At 44.2% G+C, this 24410-nt stretch overlaps 1 protein-coding gene and 1 pseudogene across 7 annotated transcripts in view; one reads left to right on the top strand and one right to left on the bottom strand.

The window, feature by feature from the left end:
* Positions 1-24410, top strand: part of ZDHHC11 (zinc finger DHHC-type containing 11) — an 84790-nt gene that overhangs the window by 58621 nt on the left and 1759 nt on the right. For 6 of the 7 annotated variants that reach the window (XM_063811051.1, XM_063811047.1, XM_054684128.2 and 3 more), the window contains exons 11-13: positions 1341-1428; positions 6164-6198; positions 19961-20025. In XM_063811051.1, coding sequence (XP_063667121.1) covers positions 1341-1428; positions 6164-6198; positions 19961-19973 — 136 coding nt within the window. In that variant the 3' untranslated portion in view covers positions 19974-20025. Of the gene's footprint in view, positions 1-1340; positions 1429-6163; positions 6199-19960; positions 20026-21116; positions 21201-24410 lie in introns of those variants that run through there. The other variant, XM_063811050.1, reaches the window with a different exon arrangement.
* Positions 3884-5331, bottom strand: LOC104006316 (signal peptidase complex subunit 2-like; annotated as a pseudogene).

The raw sequence follows: 24410 nt of genomic DNA, 5'->3' as shown, positions 1-24410 counted from the left end.
CTGTGTTTCCCTAAACACAGGCCCAGGTCTGTGTCTGTCTCATGGGTCTGTGTCCTGGAGGTGCATCATCTGTTTAAATTACAGAACCTTATTTAGCTACTATATTTTAATATCCTGCAGGCAAATAAGCCTCTAAAGATTTTTTCATTTTTCATTTACTTTTGACAATTCTTACACATTTATTTTTCCATATGAGCTTTCAGATGACTTTGTCCAGTTCCTAGACACATGAAATTCAAGTTCCAGTTACATTAGTTACACACTTTCCATTGGGAGGGGACCACATCACAGCCCCCACAGAGAGGCAGCAAAGGTCCTGGAAGTCAGAGTCTCCACCATGGCCAGAAAGTGGAGTGCAGCCCCCCTTCCCCAGGTGTGCACCAGCCCCACCCCTCACAGACACTGGCAGGGGCTCAGCCCACAGCTTCCTGGCAGGCAGAAGAGACAGGGCCTGTGTCCCTGGAAATGTCACTGTCCCTTACTCCACAGCCAGGGGGCAAAGGGCTTCTTGGATCAGGACAAGGCCCTGTTGGTAATGATCACAACTGCAGAGAATTCATGCAGACTTTTGCTTAGTTCAGCAGTCAAGGTGTATGGCTTACTGGGAAAAGTTCATTCCCTTTCAAACGACCCATTAAGTCTTCTATGAAATTGCTTTTCTTAGAAGGGTGATTGGCAAAACTACTGTGTAGATCCGAAGCACTTGAATATCACTTCGAACTATCATGTAACTATGGTCTTTTAAATAAAATATAAAAATGCTTTCTCTGTGATGCATTTTGGGCAAGATTAATAGAAATGTAACTATAACCGGAATTACAAACTTTCTCTCTAAAACCAAAACAAAAGGAAAAACTAAAGTTGTGTAATGATTGCCAAATCAACATGTATATGTTGTAGAAAATTAGGGAATGGCAAAGATTTCCAGGTAAAAATGAAGGTCACCTGACCCACCTGACACCCCTGTGACATGTATGATGTGCTGTTTTATAAAATTACAGTCACCTTGTAGCCCAGTGTAGACCAGCTACACTAACGGAGGACACTACCTGTCTAAGGCACTGGTCTAGGGTGGGGCTCGCAGACTTCAGGGAGGTACTGCTTTACAGAATCCAAGTGGGAAGGAGTCCTGGTCCTTTACACAAGAAGCTCCTTCTGTTTCCCACTGTGCAGTAACCCGGGAGCACTCACACAACCTCCCGGGAGCTGCTGGTCTCCAGTTTCTGAGACACATGGGCCCCACTGCAGTGGTGCTTACAGGACACACTGTAGCCTCCAGTGCCATCCTGAGCGCCCTACAAAACTGTGGTGTGTTTCTTTCCTTCTGTTTGCCCCACCAGAGCCAAGGCCAGGAACTCCCTGCTGATTTGCAGGCGCCTGTGTCAGTTCTCCACTCGTGTACACCCAGACGGGGGCTCGATGGCACAGGTAAGTTGCAATCACTGGCGCTGTCCCCGAGGACAGGGCCATGTGCAGAATGTGTGTCTGAGGTCCCCCAAGCTGAGGTTAAGGTAGTATTCAAAATGGAAGCACTCTGTGTCCAAGGGTGCTGCTCACATGGGAATGATGGTGGGTGGAGCACAGAAGAGAGATGGAGTGAGAGGCAGGAATGCTTCCCAGCTGTGGGTGAGAGAGACAGACGGGTACCAAAGTGGGAGCCCTCAGCACTGCAGTGCCACCATCAGGCTGCGGTGATGGGCAGATGCCCAGGGCAGGCTCTGAAGTGCCCAGAACATGCAGTGAGGGACAGTGCTGTGATAAACGATGGAGGGAAATTGGTAGCCATGGCAGAAGCTGTGTGCTGTGGTTTTAAAATAAAATGCTTAGGAAAGACTGTGTGTAGGAGACAGATGGGAATAGAGATGTGTTTGTGGTCACATGTGCACGTATGTGTTGGTGTGTGATGTGGGTGTGGTTTTGTGTGTGGTGTGTGGTCATGTATATGTGTGTGAATGGTGTGTGTTTGTTACATGGGTACATGGACTCTGTGTCCGTCCTTCACGGGAAAAGCCCTGTGTGGCTACCGGCTTTAGGGCCACATATTTCTGTTCCTGCTCTGGGGTCAGCTTCCAGCGGTTTCTACTGGGTTGTTATTTATTTTTTGGAGATGGGATCTCACTCTGTCACCCAGCATGGATTACAGTGGTGGGATAATGGCTCACTGCAGCCTCCACCTCCTGGGCTCAAGCGATCTTCCCACCTCAGCCTCCCGAGTAGCTGAAACTACAGGCGTGTGCCACCACACCCAGCCAATTTATTTCTTATTTCTTAAGAGATGGGGTCTCACTCTGTTGCCTGTGCTGGTTTGGAACTTCTGGTCTCAAGCAAGCCTCTGGCCTCAGCCTCCCATAGCAGGGCGATTACAGGCATGAGCCACTCTACTAGGCTGTGGGGGAATCCATCTGAGAAGGCTTTGTGAGGCGGCCAGCTTCTGGAGGTTACAGGTGTCTTCTCCTTCCCTGTTGGGGCAGGGCCGCCTCACCGCACTTCCCCAGGACTTCAGGGAACGGGCTCTTGAGACTTGGAAATGAAAAGGGATCAGCCAGCCTGGAGGAACAGCGACGCTGGCGTCCAAGCCTTGCCCCTTCCCTGCACTTCCAGCAAAGATATGGAGACACTCAGTGGAAACCGATTGGGCCCCCAGCCTGCCCCGCCCAGACTCACCCACCAACGTTCCCTCACTCCATGTGGCACACAGGCTCACAGGATTTTCTCTGCCTGCAATCATCCACATGCACACCTGCTGCCGGGGTGCAATTGTGAGTCCCCTCGGTCTCTCTGCAGCGTCTCGGTGTAGATGACGATTTACAGTCACCCTTGTGTGAAGCCACATGAGGCCTGGTCTGAAGCAGAGAAGATCCGCTCCGCATCACGTTGGATCCCAAGCCCGCGTCTCCGTGGGCTCCAGGACAATCCTATGAAAATGACACCGTCGGTTCATTGTTCACATCGGGGAGGAGAATTCCATCTGAAAATGTGCGTGACTTCACTGACACCCGCGTCCGTGGCACAGCCCTGTGCTGAGCTCCACAGACCTATAGTCCATCGCCTCCCCTTCGAGAGGGCCCAGGGCTGCAGACAGTGTTGTCCATAGAAGACACCCTGACTCGATGAATGGAACAAACTGGAAACTCCAGAAACAAGCCCTTTACATTTCTGGTGTTTGGCTTAAATGGAAGGTGCCAAGGTGAGGCAATGGGGAGACATGGAAGGGTGTGTAATGAGTGTGCTGCGGCAGCTGCATAACCACATGCCAAACACACACACACAGCTCAGTCCCACCTAGAAAGCAGTGCACAATCCATCGGAGACCTCATATTTAGAGAGGAAAGTTTAACCTCCCTAGAAAACTCACAGAATATGTTTTTTTTAATAGTAAATATACAGTTGTCCTCTTAAATTGGTTAAGAGCACAAAACGTAACAGGCAGAAGGTCTGTTTCAAACAAATTAAAAAGCTATGTTTTTTCAAGTGTGTTTTTAAAGTTTTCCCCAAGTGAGATATATACATACCCACAAAAATAGTGCGTGAAGGAAAGCTGTCATACGGAAGGAGTTGTGTCCTGAATTCTTCAAGGAAACACATATGGAAATATGAATTGATAGAGACAGCAACACATTAATAATTTTTTAAAATTGAATCTTAAAATGCTGCATGGCACAAAGCTATAGTATAAAGTATTGATAAGTACAAAGGGAAAAGTCTGTACAGCTTTTAGCAAAAATGCTTTTGCAGAAAAGCAAATTAAAATAATGCAAACAGCATACCGAGGTGGCCACAGCTTGACCTCAGAGCTACAACTTCTCATATCTGTGTCAGAAAATCCTATGTATCCAGAATAGAGTAAAATTTCAGGACAAAACATGGACTTTTTAACAGTTCTTACTTTACCCATTTTAAGTTCTTTTTATCTCCCCTACCCCCCAGGGCAGTAATTCAGCAAGATCCAGCAGAAAGAGGGCTACCTTTAGAATTGGCTATTTGATGTTTCTTCCCGTGGGGAGAGTGTCATGGAGCCTGGACATTTCAGGCTCATGCATCCATGACCAGTCTCCCACTGGGGTCAGAAAAATTCAGCCATAGACTTGGTGAACTTGGCTTCCCGCTGCTGCTTTGTTCTCCTGCTGATGAAGGTCAGCTTCAGGGTGTATCTGCCATCAAACCTTTTAAGACTGGAGGGCAGCTCCCAAACAGCATCAGAATCCACTCCTGTAGGCTCTTTTCTGTGGGCCACGAGAAAGATGATCTTCTCCTTAGATGAGGTCTAAATAGTCAGAATTCCCATCATCACAAAGCCAAAACGGGCTTGGACTCTGGAAAGGGATGCATATAATCCCAAATCACAGCCACTATGGCAAAGCAACAGGAGATTGTACAGATGGTGAGGTGACCGTCAATTAGACAAAAATTCTCCACGTATTTGTATTTTTCCAGAAGTATCTTTTTGGCAGAATCATCCAGAGTTTTTCACAGCTGATCCATCCCACTTGTCAGTTTTTCCAGGCATATCACTTATCTTCCACTTATCCAACATGCCGCTACGGCCACTGCCTGTCCCGCAGCTGGAATTCCCGCCAACCCCACCACCGCCTGCGCTACCGCCCCTCCTCCCGCCCGTGCAGCTGCTGCCGCCATCTGTCCGCCTCTGAGTCTCCCTCCAGAGAATATCTTTGTGATCTTCTGTTAAGCAATGTCTTCTTTGATAGATCCCAAAAACATTATTTCCGAAAAAAGAAGAATAAATTTGACTTTAAGCATTTAAAAATTTCCCTTCAATTGACACCATTAAGAGAATGAAAATATAAGCCACAGACTGAAATAAAATATTTTCAAGTCATATACTTGTATCCAGAATATTTAAAGAATTTTCAAATGGGCAAAAGATTTGAACACAAAACTTCCACAAGGCAATAATATGAACGACAAAGCACATGAAAAGCTGCTCAACATCATTTCCCATCAGGGATCCACGAGCTAAAACCACAATAAGATAGCATGGCACCCATGTTACAAAAGCTACAATAAAAATGATCAACAAGATAAGCCAGGCACAGTGGCTCATGCCTGAAATCCCAGCACTTTGGGAGTCCAAGGAGGCAGAAGGATGGTTGGAGGCTAGGAGTTTGAGACCAGCCTGGGCAACCTATCTTTAAAAAAATTAATTTTTAAAAAGATGAACAATACCAAGTGTTGGTGAATATGTGGGAGAATTGGAAGTCTCATCCATTGCTGATGGGGATGAAAGATGATGCCACATCACCAAGCAGTTTGGCAAAGCTTCAGATGCTGTGTAGGTACTTATGATATGACCCAACACTCTCACCCCCACATTCTTACCCAAGAGCAATGAAAGCAAGACTGTGTCTCTAAAAAATATAATTAAAAAGAAGATGAACAATACCAAGTGTTAGTGAAGACATCGGAGAACTGGAAGTCTCATGTATTGCTCATGGGGATGGAAAACGATGCCACATCGGCGAGCAGTTTGGCAAAGCTTCAGATGCTGAGCATATACTTATCATATGAGCCAGCACTCCCACTCCCAGGTTCTTAACCAAGAGCACTGAGAACAACATGTGTGTGCACATGTCACAGGTGTTTTTCTTTGCTAGAGCTTCCACAAGCAGGAACCACACATGGGGCGTTGGAACAAGAAATGTATTTTCTCACATATCTGCAGGCTGGAAGTCCCAGAGCACAGTGTCTGCAGGGTTGGTTTCTCCCAAGGCCTCTCTCCTTACCTTGTAGATGGCCACCTGTTCTCTGCAGCCTCCCACAGTCTTCCCTCAGTTTGTGTCTCTGTCATAATCTCCCCTTCATAAAAGGACACGAGTTGCTCTGGATTAGGGCTCACTCTAATAGCCTCATCTAACATCCATTACCTCTTTCAAGACCCTGTCTCCACATATAGTCACATTGTGAGGTACTGGGTGTCAGGATGTCAACCTATGAATTTGGAGGAGGATATAGTTCAGCCCATAATACAAGGATTGGGAGGAAGGGTGCTGTGCCACCACTGAGATCCTATTCCATGATCCAGGCATTCTTGAAGTACCATTACTCAGAACTGACTAGTAATGAACTTGAATTTTGTTTAAGAATAAGTTTAATGTCAACAAGGTCTTTGGTCATCCTGTGAATTTTGCTTCCCTTCCCCCCACAGGAAGCAGATGATGCCCCGAGTACATCTACACTTGGGTAAGTTCGTAAGTTTAATGGGAACGTTTTATCTGTCTGTACACTCGCCTGAACTCAAATTACCTAGGAAAATATGTTCTCTATTTAACATGTTCAAATATTCTGATGACATAAGGGAAAGTAGAAGTGCTTCACTGAACATTTATAGCCATTCATGTGGCTTATTGCACTGATCTTACTTGAAAAAATTATAGAATTCTTTATAACTAACATTTGAACTTATGCACAAAAATGAGGCCAAGCGTAGTTATTTTCTTTCTTTAAACACATGTAATGATGTGAGCCTGAATGTTTCTGATAGTGTTTCATTAAGAGTCAGATCTTGTCATTTCAACTCTAAATACATCCACTGATGACAGCTCTGCCCCAACACTGCACAATTCCAGCCCAACTGCACACCACTTTTTCACCCTCCAAACTACAAAACTGAAAGAAGACCCTTATAAAGAGGACCATGATCCAGTTTTAAGCACACATTCTAAAGGGTACCCTGTTCCCATGATGAAATAAAATTGTGCAGCCATGACAAATGCATATTCTTCCCAGAGAATCTCAAGTACAGGATACACTTCTCACAGAACATAGAGTAATAGGAAATCTACTCACACATGATGCTGAGTAAATTATTTACTCCTTGTTTGCTATTTCATTTTCCTTTCCATAAAATGAACACATATTAACTTCATATTTTAAAAAGCAGCTTTATACAACATTTTCTAGAGTTTCAGGGTTTAGATATTGCACTCCTACACTCTACTAAAGTTTCATCTAGAACCATTTAATACAACCTAAAAGAAAATGAAATGGAAAGGTAAGAGTCATTGGCTCAAACCACCCCAGGTGCACAGACACAGGCACGTGCGCACACACACACTCTCGCACACAGTCACACTCTCTCACACTGACACAGCCTCCTTCCTGCCTTCACCTCACATCCCAGTCCCCAGCCTTCCCGCCGTATTCCTCCCATCACTGCAGGGAGTCCCAGCTGACCCCACAGGGGAAGCGCCCACCCCAGCCTGCACAGAACAGCCCCATCCTCCTCTCTGGGCACCCAGCAGCTGCAGCTGTCCTGGCCCAGGACCTCTGGGGTCTCTGCCACCATTGCAGTAGGTCATGCTGCTCAGGGGGGCCAGATGTCCAAACCAGGTAGGGCCCAGTGGACACATGCCCAGAGACACGGCCGACATTATTCAGGGAGGGTGTGTGAGGGAGGCTGCTCGTGCTGGGAAGAAGGAGCACCCACACCTTATGGCTTGGAGCTGCTCGGGGTTCCTCTAGAGGCACCTGGGACCCCGGACTGCTGAGGTCACCACATGTCTCCCGGTCTCCCCCTCACAGATGAGTGCACCCAGCTGGCCTCATCCTCCCAACCCAGCTGCCCTGGATCATGGAGCAACATTTACTTTTTTATTTTTTATTTTTTTGAGACAGGGTCTTACTCTGTCACCCAGGCTGCAGTGCAGTGGCACAATCTCAGCTCACTACATCCTTTGCCACTTGGGTTCTCACAATCCACCCACCTCAGCCTCCCAAGTAGCAGGGACCACAGGCTCATGCCACCACGCTGAGCCAACTTTTGTAGAGATGGGGTGTCCCCATGTTGCCCACACTGGTCTCGAACTCCTGAGCTCAAGCGATTTGCCTGCCTCAGCCTCCTAAAGTGCAGGGACTACAGACATGAGCCACTCTGTCTGGCCATGGAGCAACATTTAGATGGGGGAGAATTTAATACCTAATTTATACTTAGAACTTCTAACCTTATTACATGCTGATTGTATCAGTTTGAAGATGATAGTATAGGTTAAAAATATTCTGCACCTCCCTTCCTGAATTTTAATTTCTTCAACAATATGGCATAGATTACACTCATGACCTTTCATATGGATGTGTTTTTTTCTTGTCAGGAACTTCACCCTCTCATGATGTGCATATACCGTGGCTTAGTCAACCATTGTTCACTACAGGATATTAAGTTTATGACCAAGTTTAGGTTTTGCAAACAAAATTGCAAGAAGCACCTTTGTGCCAAGGTTGTCAGATACTGACAATATTGTTTTGTTTCTGTAGAACACTTAAAAGTCAAAGGGCATTTGCATTTTAAATCCTCATAGTTTCTTTTTGCTTACTTTACCAAAAGGTTTGAACAATGCAAATTTCCTTCAATTTCCTCACTCTTTTCAGCACCAGATATTAGCAAGGTATTTTTAGTTTTATCCAAATAACACTTTTAATTGTTTCAATGTGCATTTTCCTTATTACTAATGAGACTGAACATATTGTCATTCTCTTTTTTACCGTTTCACAGTTCCTCTTGTATGAATTAGCTTTTCAAATGTTTGCACACTTTTAAATGGAGTTGTTTGTATTGTCAATGTTAAGTGGTCTTTGCACATTAGGGATAGTAATTCTCTGATCTGTGTGTTTCCAACGTATTTCTTTCAGTCTGTCTTTTAAAATTTTGTGTTTATCGTGTCTTTTGCAATGTGAAGGTCATAAATTTTTGTGAAGTCAAAGTTGTCAAATGTTCCTGTCTTGCTTTAAAAAGTCTTTCTTACTCCAGGGTTATACCAAAATCATCCAGAACTCTTTGCTGATATTTTCATAATTTTTCTGTTTTGACTTTCCTTATATTTTGATTTTCAAGCCATCTTGGACTTATCTTTGCATACAGGGAGAGAGCTAAGGTTACTTCATCTCGAAGACTTAACTAATGGTTACCACCTCGTTTATGAAACAATACACCTTTCCATCTAATTCAAAGGCCTCCTTTTCTAGTGCTTGCCATAAGCACTAGACTCAGATCTGTTTCTACACGTTTATTTCTGCCTTGTTGATCTGTGTCCTAAACCGTGCTGTTTTAATTACTGGACCTTCCTGAGCTACATTTTAATGTCCAACAGTCACTTTCTCAGGTTTTTTCATTTCTAAAAGTTTTGACAATTTTTAAACTTTAATTTTTTCATAAAAGTTTATTTGAAATTGATATGGAAAATACATTTTGTTTCAGTTCCAGGAAACCTGGGATTTGGAGCAAAGTTATATTAAATATACACCTCATTTTGAGAGTGGCCGATAGTGTTTCCCTGGCATCCCAACTCCACTGGGAGCCACAATAAGGACCCAGAAGTCAGTATCCCCCAGGTGGGGAGAGGATGGAAGTTCCTGCCTTGCTCTACCTGAGTTGCCCCAGAAGCTCCGCCCTTCACGGAAACCTGCTGGGGGCAGCGCCAGAGTTCCAGGCCAGGGAACGCCAGCCTGGTTCTGTAGCTCAAGAGGCAGGCAGCTTCCTGGGTCAGAAAAAGGTAGCCCAGGAGAAGTGCCCCATTCATCAATTTCTCAAATCTGAGAATTGCTTGAGAGTTTTGCCTAGTTTCAGCAATCAAGGATTACATATCACTTAGTGTAAAAATGCTCTTTCACACAACCCATTAATTTTCCTTGTAAATTGGTTTTCTTTGATTTAGTGAATCCAGGTTATTTTGAATTTTACTTCGAAGTATAGCCTATGGTTCTAATATTAGGTAAAAACTAAGACATTTTCTCCTTTATCCATTTCTGGCAAGAATGATAGAAAATTAATTGTGACTAGGATTGTAAACTTTCACTTTGAAAAAATATATATGTTTTACCAGTACACATTCAAAATAGAAAATAGGGAAGTTACAAACATTCTTGGTGTAAAAACCTACGTCACTCACAGTCCCCCCACCCACCAATGGCTACCGCAGGCATTTTGATTGGCACCTCCTGCAGCTTCCCTTTTAACATTTTTTCTGTGTATTAGACCCATTTTCTAAAGGAAATTATCATTTAATACACCTCTTTAGGCACCTGCTTTTTAAACTCTACATTGTTCCATTAAAGATGGGCATAAACCGCTCCATCTTTAAATCATATTCCTCTTTGTTGGAAGCCTTCTTCATTTCATTCAAGTCTTCTCCACAGGAGAATGAGCTAACCTTGTTGAATGTGAAAAGTGTTACACCAACACCACATGAGTTTACAAAGCCTCTAGATGCAACAGGCGATAAGTTACCATTAACCCTTTTTTTGTCACAGAATATGCTTCCAGGGTCACCTAACAGTTTGGATCCAGCTGGTCCACCTTATAGACTCACTCACAGCCTTTTACTTCAGGCTCTGCCTGCTGCGCACATTACAAACATCTGTTTCTAGCGATCAGGGACTTTGTTTAAATCATGTCACCGTTTGCCACACGGGGAAAGTCCATTCACTAAGAGCCTGTGGGGTGTGATGTTGCTAATCACAGGTCTATTTTGTGGGAAATGTGTAGGAATTTATAGTGTCTCTAGTGGTGGATATTAGACAAACCGATGGGGGATATTGTGGTCTGCGTGTTTGCTGTGTGATGTCGAAGGGAATGGGTGGACGTAGCTGACCAGCTGGAATGAAAGTGGGAACAGGGAGCAGGATTTCGCGTGTGAAGACCCTAATCCCCAGCGTCTCATTCAGTGGCTTGTATTAATTTTCCACTGGAGGTTGGAGCTGTTCCTTTGCGTCATCCCCCTGCCAAGCATCCAGGGTGCTTTCCATGTAAGCGTCATGCCCAGGTGGTGTCTGTTGTGTAGTATACTCCTGAGCACTCACGCAGCCTCCCAGGAGCTGCCTGTTCCTGGGATCTGCTGACAAGCAGAAACCACGGTAATGGTGCTTGTCCGGAACTTCGGAGCCTTAATGGCCTGTTGTGAGCTCCTCCCCAAAGCGAGACCCTGCCTTGCTGACACATGGTCTTTCCTTCCTCCTGTGCTTGCTAGAAGAGGGGATCATGAGGAGCTCCTGTCTCCCTCCCAGGGCTTGAGCCTGAGCCCCGCTGTTGTTTGGCATCTAGAAAGGACCTCGTCATCTGGGGTATCCCCAAAGCTGCTGGCCTCTTCCTTCCAGTGAGCAGCACACAGCCTTCCTCCACAGTGGAGGTTACAACAATATTCCGAGTTGCTCGTTTGACTAATTGTAAGCATTCATAGGTGTTTTAGTCTGTTCAGCCTGCTTCAACAGAAATACCACACACGGGGGCTTAGGCAACAAACATGTATTTCTCACCATTCCAGAGCCTGGGAAGTCCCAGCTCAAGGCACTGGCAGATCCGTTGTCTGATGAGAGCCCCTTCCAGGTTCTCCGATGGCCTCCTCTGGTTGTCCTCACACAGCAGGGGAAGTCCCAGCTCAAGGCACTGGCAGATCCGGTGTCTGGTGAGAGCCCCTTCCTGGTTCTCCGATGGCCACCTCTGGTTGTCCTCACACAGCAGGGGAAGTCCCAGCTCAAGGCACTGGCAGATCCGGTGTCTGGTGAGAGCCCCTTCCAGGTTCTCCGATGGCCTCCTCTGGTTGTCCTCACACAGCAGGGGAAGTCCCAGCTCAAGGCGCCGGCAGATCTGGTGTCTGGTGAGAGCCCCTTCCCGGTTCTCCGATGGCCTCCTCTGGTTGTCCTCACAAGGCAGGGAGTCGAGAGTGAGATCTCACATGCCTCTTCTGAAGGCGCTCACGAATCCTGTCATCCGGGTCCCACATTCGGGAGCTGACACCAAAGGCTCCGCTTTATGACACACAACGCTGGGGTTAGGACTTCAGCCTGTGAATCTGGGGGACACAGGCACACCATCTACAGGAAGGGTCCTGAAGGGTGCTGCTCCAACAGCAACAACGGCCCAGAAGTGCCGTGTGTGCATCTCAGCGAGGTGTGCAGATGTCTACAACCAGTCTGAAATGTGGCAGACCAGAGTGATGGGCAGAAAGTTATGTGATGGGGTGGAGGACAAACATTAGCCCTGGTCGCTTCCAGGTGCTGGCTTCAGGTTTTGTTTGTTTTTTATTTTTTTGTAAAGCCCTTTCCAGTCTTCCTTATGTTTGAAATTTTAATAAAATGTTGGGAAAACTGTGCCTATAGGAGACAGCTGGGGAATAAATAGTGTGCGTGTGTGTGTGTCTGTGTGTGTGTGTAACTGATGGTCAAAAGATGGAGCATGTGGGGAGGCCGAGGCAGCAGATCAAGAGGTCAGGAGATCGAGACTGTCCTGGCTAACACAGTGAAACCCTGTCTCTACTAAAAATACAAAAGAATTAGCCAGGCGTAGTGGCAGGCACCTGTACTCGCAGCTACTCGGGAGGCTGAGGCAGGAGAATGGCGTGAACCCAGGAGGCAGAGCTTGCAGTGGGCCGAGATTGTGCCACTGCACTCCAGCCTGGGTGACAGAGCAAGACTCTGTCTCAAAAACAAAAAACAAAAAAACCAAAAAAACCAAAAAACCAATTAGCTGGGTTTGGTGGCATGCTCCTGTAATCCCATTCCTTGGGAGGCTGAGGCAGGAGAATGGCTTGAACCTGGGAGGTGAAGGTTGCAGTGAGCCAAGATCATGCCACTACACTCCAGCCTGGGTGACAGAGTGAGACTACGTCTCAAAATAAATAAATAAATAAATAAGATGGAAATGTAAGTGTGTTGGAGACACATGCAGACGTCCGAGGGGAACTGAGTGAGGGAGCCTGGAAGTGGGACATGGCTGGGAGCACTGAGGACACAGCACAGGATGTGTGGACAGGTCTGAACCCACACCCAGAGGGCAGCTCAGGCAGAGCAGAGGAGCTAGAGAGGAGAGGAGGGCAGATGCAGCTACCATAGGGCTGTCTCTCTGCACTGAGAGCTGAGCACTCATACACCCAGCAAAGGGTCTAAGGCTAAGGGAGCAGGTCCTCTCAGATGTCCTGCGTGCTCCCTCCCAAGAGACTGCACAGCGAGAGGGAGGCTGCACAACTTGACCCCTCCCATCCCCACCGGGCTGCAGTGCCCAGTTTTCCTTCTATGGCACCAGAGATTCAGAAGGACCCACCTGAAGATCTAGGGTTTGTCTTTCAGTCCACTTAGGAGAGCCCCATTCTGACCACAGAAGGTCACACTCTGGCCCTTAACCCCAGTGGCCACAGTCACTGAGAGTCTGATGGGGACTGGCCTGCACCCCCAGACCCGGCCTGTGGCCTTCTCTTAGCTGCAGGCTCAGTCCAGGACCTGCATCTGATCCTGTTACTCTGATATCCCCCAGAGGCATCGCAGGCCCACCTCTCTCATTCTTCACAGGAATCCAAAGCTCCTCTTAGCAGAGCAATCAGAAACTAATTGGCACCGTAACCTGCATTTGGACTTTGGCATCCGACAGACCTCGGTTCGGGGCCAGTGTGGAGATGCTGCTGGTTCTACAACCTCATAAGTTTTTAAACCACTCTGAGCCCCTATTCCTCACAAGGAAATGGGGGATATTAGTATCTCTTCCCAAGAAGGTTGTGTGTGAGCTCCTGGAGTTGTGATCGTCACTGCCCAGGGTCTGGCTTTGGGATGCCCAGTGAATGGTGGTTGCCTCTTTCCCTTTGTTTTGGATCCCAGGTGCCCAGAGTCACACGAATCCCAATCCTGGGTGGGAACAGATTCATCCTTGATCTGTGAGTGACCTGCTTCCTTCATTGACTCCGTATTTTGTTTTTTTATGATAGTGGAGGAAGCACCAACAACAAAAGCAGAGTCTGACATCATCTTTATCTGTTGATGGGGCCCCCATTCCAAGTCCTTGCACCCCGCTCATGCTCTTCATTCTCTTGCTTTCCTTCAAATTTTGTTCCTTAGATATCTATATAGATATAGATGTATATTCCTAAAGAGTACATACATACGTGCAATACATTGGATACTTTTTCTTTTTTTTTTTTTTTAACAGAAAGGACATTGTGTGTATGTAGTATCTGGAATCTTTGAGGAATCACCTTTTTCACTTAGTACTAAATTGCCAAGGTCTGTCCATACTGCTTGTCGCTGTAGTCTGTTGGCGTTTGCTTCTTTGGCTGTTCCACCCCGTACCACACTTAATAACCCACTCTGCTATGGTTGGGCATGGAGATGGCTTCCAGTTTTTTGCTACCCAGCTGTGCTGCTTGATCTTGACAGATCTCCTGTTGTACAGGTGCAACCATTTCTCCCAGGGCTATTCCTAGTGGTGCAATTGCTAGAATGTCCAGCTGTCAGAGATAAGGCCACTGTTTTTTAAAGGTGTTGCACATTTTACACTCTCACAGCAGGGTATAAGAAGTTCTGTTGCTTCATGTCCTCTCCAACACTTGGAATTGACAGTCGAGTAGTGTGAACTGGTGGCTTATTGTGGCCTACTTCAGTATTTCCCTCATTATTAATGAATCTGAACACATGTGAGTCATACGAGTTTTCTCTTCCATGAAGCACTTGCTCATGTCCCTAGTCCATTTTTCCACTGGACTCTTTGTGCTTTTCTTATTGATTTATAGAGTTTTTATATATTTATACAAACCTTTTGTCAGTTGGGTGAATTACAGATAGAGTCTGTCCATATGCAGCTTAACTCCATGTTTAATTTAATATACCATTCTAGAAACCAGATCATGCATTACAATATAGTCATGTTTATACATATTGTATAAGTAATGCTTTTTGGTCTTGATTAATGAATCTTTCCACCAAAATATCCAAAAGATAGCCATCTATTATTTCTACTAAGGGTTTTCAGTTTTGATTTTGAGAGCCAAGTCTTTATGTTTGGTTGATTTCAGTGTATGGTGTGAGGTAGAGATCTAACTTCATTCCTCCCTCTATGGATTTGTATTGTTTCCAGCTCCATTCATTGAGCAGGTCCTCTCCCCACTGGCATAAAAAGCTGCTTCTGTCCTGAATTCCATTTATGCACATATTCAAGTCTATTTCTGGGCTGTCTAGTCAATTCCACTCGTCAGTTTGTCTATCCCTGCGTTAATTTCTTGTCATCTTACTTCCCATAGCTTAATAAGTTCTGAGAAGTAAGTACTCCCTCTCTCTCCCACAAAAGGCTCTAGTTATTCAGTATTATGATCACTAGCCCCACTCTTTCCTTTCCAGCACCTCCCCCATTCTCCCACCTGCCACACCTCTGGTGTCCTGATGTCAGACCCTTCTTATCTCCTGTGGGGTGGCAGAGGCTAGCTGCTTGCTGTGTGGGGTCAGCAACATGTTCCATATATGGACACTTAGCTACCACCCTTGTGCTTAACCTCACATCCCACCCCCATCCTCGCTCCTCACCCTTGCCCCTGGGACCCTCCATATCTCGGGGCCCGGGAGCTTCTCTATTACTCAGTAAGGAAGACAACCTCCTTTAACTCAGCATCTTTGTCCACAGGCACTTCAGCTTTTTAAAAATCCAATCCACCAATCCCTGACTTTTAATTAAAAAGTTCAATCTATCTGCCTATGTATATAATGTTTAAAGGAATTACTGATAAGAAATGATTCACTTCTGCTATTTAGCTTTTAGCATTTTGTATATCATATATATTTTTATTTCTCAATTCCTGCCCATTTAAAAAATCTTTAGTTGAATGTTTGTAATGTTCCATTTTGATCCTTTTGTTCTTTCCTTTTTTGTACATTTTCTAATTATCTTCCTAGTGGTTATGCTGGGGATAATAATTAATGTCTTAAACGTATAACACCCTAGTTTGAATACCAACTTAGATTTTTTTTTGAGACAGGACTCAGTCTGTTGCCCAGGCTGGAGTGCACAGTGATAACTCACTGCAACCTCCTACTCCTGGGCTCAAGCAATCTTTCCACCTCAACCTTCCAAGTAACTAGGACTACAGGCACACATCACCATGCTTGGCTAATTTTAAATTACTTTTTGTGGAAATGGGGTATCAGTACGTTTCCAGGCTGGACTTGAACTCCTGGTCTCACACGATCCTCCCACTTTAGCCTCCCAAAGGCTGGGATTACAGGAGTAAGCCACTACAGTCAGCCCCAACTTAGTTTCAATAGAACACAAATACTGCTTTTATCCATCTCCATCCCTCACCCTTTATATTGCTGTTGTCATTGATTACATCTTTATACAGTGTGCACCCATTAACAATATTTATAATTATTGTATTATGCATTTGACTTTTAAATTATATAGAAAAAAAGAGTTACAAACCAAAAGTACAATATTATTGACTTGTATATTTACCTGTGTTCTTTATTTTTTTACCAATGTTCTTTATTTCTTTGTATGGTTTTGAGTTACTGTCTAGTGTCATCATTTAGGACTAAATAATTTCTTTAATATTTCTTTTAGGGTAGGTCTACTGATAATGAATTCCCTCAATTTTTGTCTATCTGAGAATGCCTTAGTTATTGCTTTATTCTGGAAGGATAGATTTGTCACATATAGAATTCTTGGTTGACAGGTATTTTCCACCTTCCAGGGCATTTAAATATGTCACCCCACTGCCTTTGAGCCTCCTTAGTTTCTAATGAGAAATCACCTGATAATTTTATTAAGGATCTCTTGATTCTGATTAGTCACTTCTCTCTGCCTGCCTTCAAAATTCTCTCATTGTCTATGCCTTGACAATCTAACTGTAATGTGTCTTGGTGTAGATCTTTTGGCGCATAGCCTGCTTGGAATTCGTTGAGCTCCTTGGATGTGTAGATTCATTCCTTTAATTAGATTTGGAAAGTTTTCAGCCATTATTTCTTTAAATAGAGTAGTCTCCTGCTCTCCCATTATCTGTGGGGGATACGTTCCAAGACTCTCAGTAAGTATCTGAAACTGTAGATAGTACCAAACCCTGTATACACTATGTTTTTTCCTGTACATTAATGGGCGGATTGTGTATACAGCATGGATATGCTGGACAAAGGAATGATTCATGTCCTGGGTGGGCAGAGCAGGGCAGAATGACATTTCATCATGCTACTCAGAACTGCACACAATTTAAAACTTGTGAATTGTTTATTTCTGGAATTTTCCATTTAATATTATTGGACTGTGGTTACCCAGAGGTAACTGAAAGTGCAGAAAACACAACTGCTGATAATGAGGGAACACTGTATTTTTTCTGCCTCTTTCCTTTTCTCTTCTCCTTTGGAGACTCCTATGTTGCATATGTTGGTACCCTTGATGGTGTCTAACAAATCTTTCAAGCTCTGTTTATCTTCCTTCATTCTTTTTTTTTTTTTCTGGTCCTCAGACTGGATAATTTCGGTTGTCTTCAAGTTAGCTGATCCTTTCTTCTGCTTGCTCAAATCTGTTGAACTCTTCTAATGAACTTTTTATTTCAGTTATGTACTTTCCAGCTCCAGTTTCTTTTTGGTTTTTAAAAAATATATAATTTCTATCTCTACTACTAATCTAATTTGCTCATATGTAATTTTCCTACTTTATTTAGTTGTCAGTGACTTCCTTTAGTTTACTGAGCATATTTAAGACAGCTGATTTAATGTCTTTGACTAGTAGTTCAAATGTCTGAACTTTCACAGACATATTGTATGCCAAGTCTTTTTCTCCTGTGAGTGGGCCATATTATTCTATTTCTTTATATGTTCAATAATTTTTTGTTAAAAACTGGATATTCTGTGTATCATAATGTGGTAACTCTAAAAATCAAGTGCTTCTCCTCTTCTGGGACTGTGGATTTTCTCTTGTTAAAGGCTGGAACCATCAGTTTGTGCCCTTTTCAAAGTAGTTTTGCAAAATGTGTATTTCTTGTCACTGAAGTTGCTCTTCCTTTATCTCTATGACCAGTTAGTGAACTATCAAAGATTTCCTCAAATATCTAGCTACAAACAAGGGGGGAATGTCTGTCTGTTTAAATCTTCCAATGGATGCTGCTGGAGGAAGCCACTGCTGCCAAGTGGATCAAAACCAAGGCAAGCCTCTGTACTGATCCCTCAGGGCACCACCAGACTAACCAAAATGTACCACCTCAAATTTATTGAGGACAAGGTTCCTGATGCTCACTCTGACATCAGCCAGCTGCTCCAAGAATGTAGGTTGCTGCCCTTATAGTCACAGGAAGACTTAAGAAATCGAGGTGGTAGCTGACTCATGTACACCATTCATGAAAGACCAGCAGCTTCTCCTTTCTTTTTCTTTTTCTTTTTTTTTTTTGAGACAGAGTCTTGCTCTGTCACCTAGGCTAGAGTGCAGTGGCACAATCTCCGCTCACTGCAAGCTCCACCTCCCTGGTTCACACCATTCTCCTGCCTCAGTCTCCCAAGTAACTGGGACTACAGGCACTCGCCACCACATTCAGCTTTTTTTTTTTTTTGTATTTTTGTATTTTTAGTAGAGACAGAGTTTCACCATGTTAGCCAGGATGGTCTCGATCTCCTGACCTCGTGATCCACCCACTTTGGCCTCTCAAAGTGCTGGGATTACAGGTGTGAGCCACCGCACCCAGCCCAGCTTCTCCTTTCTTCAAGCACTCTCCCATACATGTCTGACCAGGTTCCAGAGTTTCCAAATGATTCATTGCAATTGCTCTTTATAGCTCAATGGTTGTTTCAGTGGAAGGACCAGCCTCTATAGCTTTCTACAATACCATTTTGTCCTTAGGTAAACTTCCTCTGCATTTTTATATACATACTTACACACACTTTTACAACACAATTATATACATTCTTCCCCACAAACCTGTGTGTCTCAAAATCCTCCACCATTTCACCTATCATACTTTGTAATGCCTTTATTTTCATTTGAAATTAATATTTTATTTTCTCTTTATTCTCAGTAATTTTTGGATTTGTTTGGTGATACCTCAGCTCTCCTTTGCTTACTGAGTCCTGTCACTTCCTTCTGTGCATTTTTTTCCTTGCACTTCTCTGTGTCTACCAAGACTACTGCTCCCCCTGCAATAATCTGGTGGCAGACACTCCCATTGTTGCCTATGGTTTGGGAAGTTTTGCAGCAGCAGTCACTGCCTGGCCGCTCAGCCTATAAGTCCCCCAGCTAATCACCCCATCAGGAGCCCTGCCCAGCTGCGCATCCACTGCTCCTCTGTGGCAATTCCTGGGGGTCTCTTCCAGGTTCTGCAGGACACTCCTGACCATGGCCTTCTGCATCAGCTCCCATTTGCATCCTTTCCTTCTAGGAGTCATCATTTCTGATCCAAGAAAGGTTTCCCTCTTGCTTTTCTTTGATGTAGTGTCCTTACTCATTTATGGATACATTTATATCCTGATTATAATTTTTAAGGATTGGATCAGAGAAGGGAGACTATAGCATGTGATGGATACGCAGTTTTGATTTAGAAGTCTCCTAGTGACTTTTTTGCTTGTGGGTCTTTCAAAACCTTTCAAAGCAAAATTGTGTGTGTGTCTGGTGTCTAATTCCCGACACATTCAGTGTTGCAAGTTAAGCCGGATCTCCAACCCTCTGGAAAGTCTGGGCAGCAACACGGTCACCTCTCCTGCCAGCTGGCCAGCACACATAAACAATCAAGTCATTGGCTGGCTGGGGTAGTGTAACATCAGGGCAGAGAACAAAATACCTGTACTCAAGAGTGGATATAAAAACACTTAAGGCTCCCTGATAGCCAGAACTCACGACAATCAAGCAAGAGTTGTGAGAAGAAGGTACCAGGCATGAGCTGACCTCCTGTGGGCCCCACATTTCCCCACTTTTCATGCTGGAAATCCAAACGAGCCTCCTTGGCTACCACAAGACCCTCTTATTTGTCAGGGAAAGCACACTTTGTCTCTGTATCAGCACACATGCAGAAGAAAAAGGCAGCATTCTTTCAGCAGTGCAGTCATGTTACTGTCTTCACAAAAATGAAGGCTCTGAAACTCAGAGAGGTGAAGTGATTGCCCACGTCACAAGCTAATCTCTAAAATGTACTCTTGTTTACACATTTTGTGCACTTTGGCATTATAACAAGTATTACATCATACGTTCTCTGTTGTTTCTCTTTCTGAATATTGCAAACAGGCTGCAACAATAAACAACAGAGCCCATGAAAACCGACAGTGCTGAAAGTGAAGACTGAGATTCAGGTAAGATACGTGGCAGTGCGGGTCATGTTGAAATCTACCCAAGTTTGGTTCTCTAGAGAGTGAAATATCTTCTTTAAAAAATCACCAGTGCAAACTCAAGGGCTGGGCTGCTTGTCGTTTGTCTCTTGATGTCAACAGTAACCCCAGAACAGGAACCGTGTGTCCATCTTTAGAAGTAGTGCATGGCAGCCGAGCTGTGAGAGTATCAGTTCATCTTTATTTTCTAGGCAGTAAACAATGTATAGATTGAACACCGCTCATTTCCATACTTGCCTTTAAGTCTTAACTAAGAATTATTTTCACCCAATTGTACTGATCTAAGAACTTTAAATAATGAACACCTGCCATTTTAAGATGGTTTCTGATTAGATGCCTCTGACCCTACCTATCCCTGCTTTCTGCTTAAACATTTAGGACGATCCATAGAATGCAGTGAAATTTAACTGTGAAACAAATGATCATTTACTTCCAGAATCAGGGGGAAAGTTTACTCACTAGAAGGCTAAAGGAAATTGCTATCAGGCACACACATGAGTTGGCAAACCATCCAGACATGCTCTGCCATCAGAATAGGTAGACTGAGCACTTGAAAACAGAGGGGCATGCTCTCCCTCCACTACTATATCCCCTCAGCTAAGAAACGTGAGATATGATTGTACCTTAAAATGAGACTGCAACCCTTTCTCTAAGGTGTTACCTTGGCTTTCCAAGGCAAAGCAAGCTCCTTTACACCCTGAACTCTACCATGCAGTACCTGCCTTCTCACAATGCTTCAGAGGGGCACCTCCCAAAAGCTAGCTGGACAGGAAAAGGGTATAGGGCATACTGTATCCTGAAAGGCATGATCCATACAAGAAAAGCCCTATGATCGGGCAAAACATCAAAAGCCCTGGTATCCTCAGAGTTCCTGTGCTCCAGGCAGCTTCCCACAGCTGTCTGGGTGCCATAGAGCCCTGAGGAATATCAAGGTCTCCCAGCAGCACAGCCCTGAGGAATGTCAAGGTCTCCCAGCAGCACAGCCCTGACCAGCACCCTAGAGGACAAGAGGGCAGAACTCATGGTTCTGTGTATATCCTGTGAAAATTTTGCAGAACTGGGAATAGACATCACCTTGAAAGCCCAGAGAGACAGCAAACCTATGAAAATTGTTCTCTAGAAAAAAAGCGTTTGAGATGCATAGCACAGGGTCTTCATGAGGCAGGAGTCAAAATCAGAATTGGAGACAAGTTGAGATGAGAAGACAAATCCACTGAGATTGAAGGGGAGATGAATGAGATGTGGAAAGATTGCAAGGAACTGACCATGAAGTTGCAAAATTAAAATCTTTCAAGGAAAGAAGTAAATTGGTGCTGTAAAAAATTGTCTCAGTGGTATGGAGGACAAACTTAAGAAGCTACAACTTGAGCTCATGTAGAATGTCTACAGAACAGCGCCTGAGTCTACGTGCTCCTCCCACCATTTCCTTTGTGTGGAACAGTGAAATGGCTGAGGAGTAGCAGAGCCTGAGAAGTGGAGCTGGATGCTTGGCCGAAGCATCAACTTGCAAATAATCTGCAAAAACTGACAGCTTCTGTGGACATCCTTCCATGTGAGCATCAAATGGAGCTGTGGACTCCCTTCCGTGAGCAACAGTGACTAACAGTGATGGACACAAGGCGTGTCTTAGTCTGTCAGTGTTACTACAAAGAAACACTTGAGCCTGGGTAATTTATAAAGAAAAATCGTGTATTTGGCTTATGATTCTGATGGCTGAAAAGTTGAAGATTGAGCTCTGCATGTGTTGAGGGTCTCAGCCTTCTTCCACTGACAGCAGAAGGTGAAGGCAGCTGACATGTGCAGAGATCACATGGAGAGAGAGGAGGCGAAGGGCTGGGGGAGGCTCCAGGCCCTTTTCGACAACAAGGTCTCATGGGTTGGTTAGAGCAAGAAGTACTAGAGCATGACCTCACTCCCTTTAGAGGGAGGGCATTAATCTGTTCATAAAGGGTGCAGGCCCATGACACAAACACGTCCTATGAGGCCCCATCTCCAACACTGGAGATCAAATTTCAACATAAGCTTTGGAAGGGTCAGATGTCCAAACCATAGCAAAGAGCAAGCTCCCATGGCAGAGCTTGATTAGTGATTGAAACAAGATGGCTCAGTGTGTTTTATAGAAGCCCAAACTCAGCCAGCCACAGCTTGTCTGCTGAAGTTGCAGATAATTTCAGGTCACATTCTTTATCATTTGCATGCTCTTTATCATTTGCATTATTTTTGAATGAGTCTAAATCATTTCAAAAGCATCTGGTCTTCCTAGGGTGCTTTCAAAATGAATTAGCATCATTCAAAAAAAAATATTCACCACTAAGGTTTTAAACAGCAAATGTTCACTGTGATAACGTCTTAGAGTTGTGAATTACTGTAGACCACACAAAACACTTCTTCAGTATTACACCTTACCCCTCCAAAGTGCCTGTGGTGTAGGAGTCAGTCACTCCTATCTCTAGAAAAGGATGGTGGCTAGGAGAGTTGTCTGAGTTTTACATAATCCCAGAAAGTTCTTAAGGTAGATTTTAAAGATCGTGGAATACAGACCAATGGCATAAAGGGAAAAGGGAGGGGAGAGAAAGAAGGAGTGAAATGAAGCCAGAGGTTCTAGTCATGTGGCAAGTCACTTACGAGGATCGGACAATGCTCCGAAACTGAGCAAGTTAAGGGTGTGTGTGTGCACGCGCGTGCGTGTCCGTGTCCATGTGAGTGCGAGTGTAAATATTCTTAAAGGCATTAATGAACTGAGGAGATATAAGGAATTCTCAGGCCAGGGTTGAAGGCACAGAGGAACCCAAAGAGAAATCTAGTGGGGAGTGCAGCTGGCCTTTGCCCTGAGGGCATTTGCGAAACCTGGTGAACTTCATTTTCACCTTTTCAAGAGGTAAAAAGGGAAGATCAAGCTGAGAGCACAGCCAAAATGGCAAGCCAATCAGTAATCTCTTAAAGTTAGGACCCCCAGAGGGTGGTACCCTCATTGCAGTGGCAAACTAGAAGCAACTCACTTCTCTACCCGCAAAGGAATCAGGAGGGATCAGTCATTTCAAGCCCTAGAGCTGAAAGAAAAAGAGAAAAATCACTGCCGAGTATTTGGAGCAACAGGTTTTCCCTAACTTTGTGCCACCTAGGTGACCAAAAGTCCCCAAGCCAAGAATTTAATAGAGAGTGATTCTGAACTGTTCATTCCCAGGAGCCAAGCGTAATTCCTTCTGAGTAACAAACCTTCATTCTAAGCCTCAAAGATTTCTCACAAATAAAACTACAAAGCAAAGAAGCAATTCTCAACGAAAAACAACCCACCACACGTGAAAATAAAGCACTATGAGTGAGAAGCAGCAGAAAACATAGTAGAAACAGACACATAAATATTTCAGATGTTGAATTTGGCAGACCAATACATAAAGAAGAAAACACAAAGTCAGAAATATCCGAAGAGAACAGAAAACTATTTTTTAAATTACAAAGCAGATTTGGAAAAACACCAAATAAAACTTATGAGAAATATCACTGATTTTTTTTTAAGTGGATGGATTTAACAACAAATTAGACAGTTGAAAAGTGAATTAGGGAACTAGAATCTAGAGCTGAACAAATTACTGAAATAGATACAAAGTGACAGAAATGCAAAATGTGAAAAAAATGAATGAGAATACAGTTTGAAGGCTGTGTTATGTTTAGAGTCCCAGAAAGAGAAAAGAGAGAAAATTGGGAAGATGTCATATTTAAGGAGATTTGGCTGAGAATTTGCCAACATTGTTAGAAGACACCAACTCACAGATTCATAAAGCCCAGTGAATCCAAGAAGGGGAAATAAAATTCTAGACACAACATAATTCAATTGATAAATGCCGTAAACAAAGAATATATATATATATACACACACACACACACATATGTATTTAGACAGAGTCTCGCTCTGTCACCCAGGCTGGAGTGCAGTGGCCCAATCTTGGCTCACTGCAAACTCCGCCTCCCGGGTTCACAACATTCTCCTGCCTCAGCCTCCCGAGTAGCTGGGCCTACAGTTGCCCGCCACCACACCCGGCTAATTTTTTGTATTTTTAGCAGAGACGGGGTTTCACTGTATTAGCCAGGAAGGTCTCCATCTCCTGACCTCATGATCCACCCACCTCGGACTCCCAAAGTGCTGGGATTACAGGTGTGAGCCACTGCACCTGGCCAAAGAAAATATTTTTTAAAATATCTAGTGATAAAAGATGGGTTATCCTTCAAAAAGATGTATTTCCCAAGAAGAACAATAGAAAATGGCCTCTGTCGGTGATGCACTCATCTCTAAGCTTTCTGGAAGGATGGGGAGGGCAGGAGCCTGGCTCGGGAGGACTCTCACTAGACCC

Source organism: Pan troglodytes, chromosome 4 (assembly GCF_028858775.2).
Source record: "Pan troglodytes isolate AG18354 chromosome 4, NHGRI_mPanTro3-v2.0_pri, whole genome shotgun sequence".
In the NCBI taxonomy this organism is placed as follows: Eukaryota; Metazoa; Chordata; class Mammalia; order Primates; family Hominidae; genus Pan; species Pan troglodytes.
Note: the sequence above shows the minus strand (reverse complement) of the source record. Positions and strands in the feature narration are given on the sequence as shown.